This window comes from Fibroporia radiculosa (assembly GCF_000313525.1).
Source record: "Fibroporia radiculosa TFFH 294 genomic supercontigs, scaffold13231, whole genome shotgun sequence".
Lineage (NCBI taxonomy): Eukaryota > Fungi > Basidiomycota > Agaricomycetes > Polyporales > Fibroporiaceae > Fibroporia > Fibroporia radiculosa.
Genome location: NW_012132981.1, coordinates 1,306 through 3,217, shown reverse-complemented (window position 1 = coordinate 3,217; position 1,912 = coordinate 1,306). Strand labels below are relative to the sequence as shown.

At 63.4% G+C, this 1,912-nt stretch overlaps 1 protein-coding gene across 1 annotated transcript; it reads right to left on the bottom strand.

Moving 5' to 3' along the window:
* Positions 1 to 199: 199 nt before the first annotated feature.
* FIBRA_09186 (uncharacterized protein) lies at positions 200 to 1,387 on the bottom strand (the record flags this gene model as incomplete). Its single annotated transcript, XM_012321509.1, has 4 exons — positions 200 to 387; positions 446 to 655; positions 711 to 959; positions 1,006 to 1,387. The coding sequence occupies 4 exons, from the start codon at positions 1,385 to 1,387 to the stop codon at positions 200 to 202; spliced, it is 1,029 nt and encodes a 342-aa protein (XP_012176899.1).
* Positions 1,388 to 1,912: the final 525 nt, after the last annotated feature.

The window sequence follows — 1,912 nt, the reverse complement described above, 5'->3', positions numbered from 1 at the left end:
CCCCCCCCCCCCCCCTTCGTCCGTCCGCCCCGTTCACGCCGTCACTTATTCATTACTATGGTTTGGACTTGCACAATACTACTTTTCTCTTCAGCCTGTATCCATTGTATTCATCGTTGATACCCGTGTCATAGTCGATACATACACACATACATACACACATTATTGTTACTACCTTTGCAGCCACCGGCTCTGCGCATCAGGCAGGGATCTTCTCCGGGCGTGCCTGGTGATCGACAATCCATTGCCGGATGTACGTGCTGCTCATCTTGGCGCTCTTGAGCCTCTCGGCGTCCGCGTCGTCGATGCTGGCCTCGGTCGCGGAGATGACGTCGATCACGAACGTCTCGAGCGGGGGGAGGCCCTTGTCCTTCCTGTGCGCGTGGACTGCGCCGGGCGGCCGGGGCTGAGCAGATGCAGTGCGAGAGAGCAAGACGGCACGCACTGGACGATGCACCTGGGAGGGTCTCCTTGCTGACGACCAGCGCCTGGACGTCGGGGTCCCACGCGGTGGGGCCGTACACGTCGGTGATGGGGACGATGTCGTGGAACAGCCCGGGCTTGAAGCGCTCCAGGAACGCGCGGGTGCGCGCGGTCCTTGCGGGGAGGTCCTCGAGCACCTCCTTGTTCGCCTTGTTCTTCAGGAGGACGTCGTCTGGTGCGCAAGTGGGGGTCAGTGCACGGACGGAGGACGATGCCGACGGGCTGACCGGTGATGCCGACGATGAGCCTCTCGCTGGCGATCCACGCGGCCATGCTGAGCAGGATCTTGTGCCCGGCGTGGAGGTGGTCGAAGGTGCCGCCCATGGCGACGACGGGGTAGAGCGGCGGGAGGCGGGTGCGCGACGAGTGGGGGGGGACGTGCGAGAGGCGCGTGTGCTCGCTGGGGGGCAACAGGACGACGTCGGGCCGGTGCTGGATAGAGGCGAGGTGCGGGGGCGCGGGGTGCGGGTGCGGGACTGGACAAGGGTCAGCGGGGGCGCGGGGGAGGAGGGGGGGAAGAACCTAGGTATATGCGCTGGGTGTCTCGCACGAAGTCCTCTGGGGGGTGGCCCTGGGAGCCCTTGAGCAGGACGTCGATGTCCATGAGGACCCTGCCCGTGTCCTGCGCGACCTGTGTCGCCTGGACGTAGACGTAGGTGAGGAGCCTCTGGACCTCGTCCCAGTATTCGGTATGCGAGACGGGGCCGGTGTTGTCGACCTCATCTGGCGGGGGGTTGTGGAGGTCGTTGAAGAAGTGGGAGTAGAGGACGATGCGGAGGCTGTCGGTCGAGTTGCGGGTGGCTGTCGCGATGGCAGCCGAGAGGAAGAGCGGGGGCTCGTGCAAGTGGTGGATGGTGGCAAAGAGGACGGAGCGTGGAACGGAGTCGGGCTGGTCGTGGTGCATGGTACAACAGATTAGGGCTCTTGTGGTCGAAGGTGGCGCTGTGACCGAGAGGGCGTCGGGGCAGAATGGGAATGGTTCAGGAAAGCACTCACCCTAACGGCTGGACGCATTGCGCGATCCGGGCAGTCGGCAGTCGGCAGTCAGTAGCGTCTTGCGCGATGAAAGACTCGACCGACCGCAGCGTCGAGAGCGTGACAGCCGTCTAGTGCGCGTGAGCATGTGTGACATCCCCGTCACGCACCCGCGCCGACTGGCCAGAGCCGTCCTTGTCCTTGTCCTTGTCCTCGTCCTCGTCCTCGACGCCATCGACAGCGGCGGACTCAAGTCTCGTACGCACTCATCCACCTTTTCTCCAACACATTGCTTGTATCATTCACGACTGTAACGACTCTTCACGACATGGACCGTCTTGATTCTCCTCCGTCTTCTCGCTTCCGCCGACCTTGGTCTCCAGATCCTTTTGACCCCCTTCCTTCTGCCCCGCGATATCCACAACGCGAACCGTACTCTGGACCCCGTCGCGAC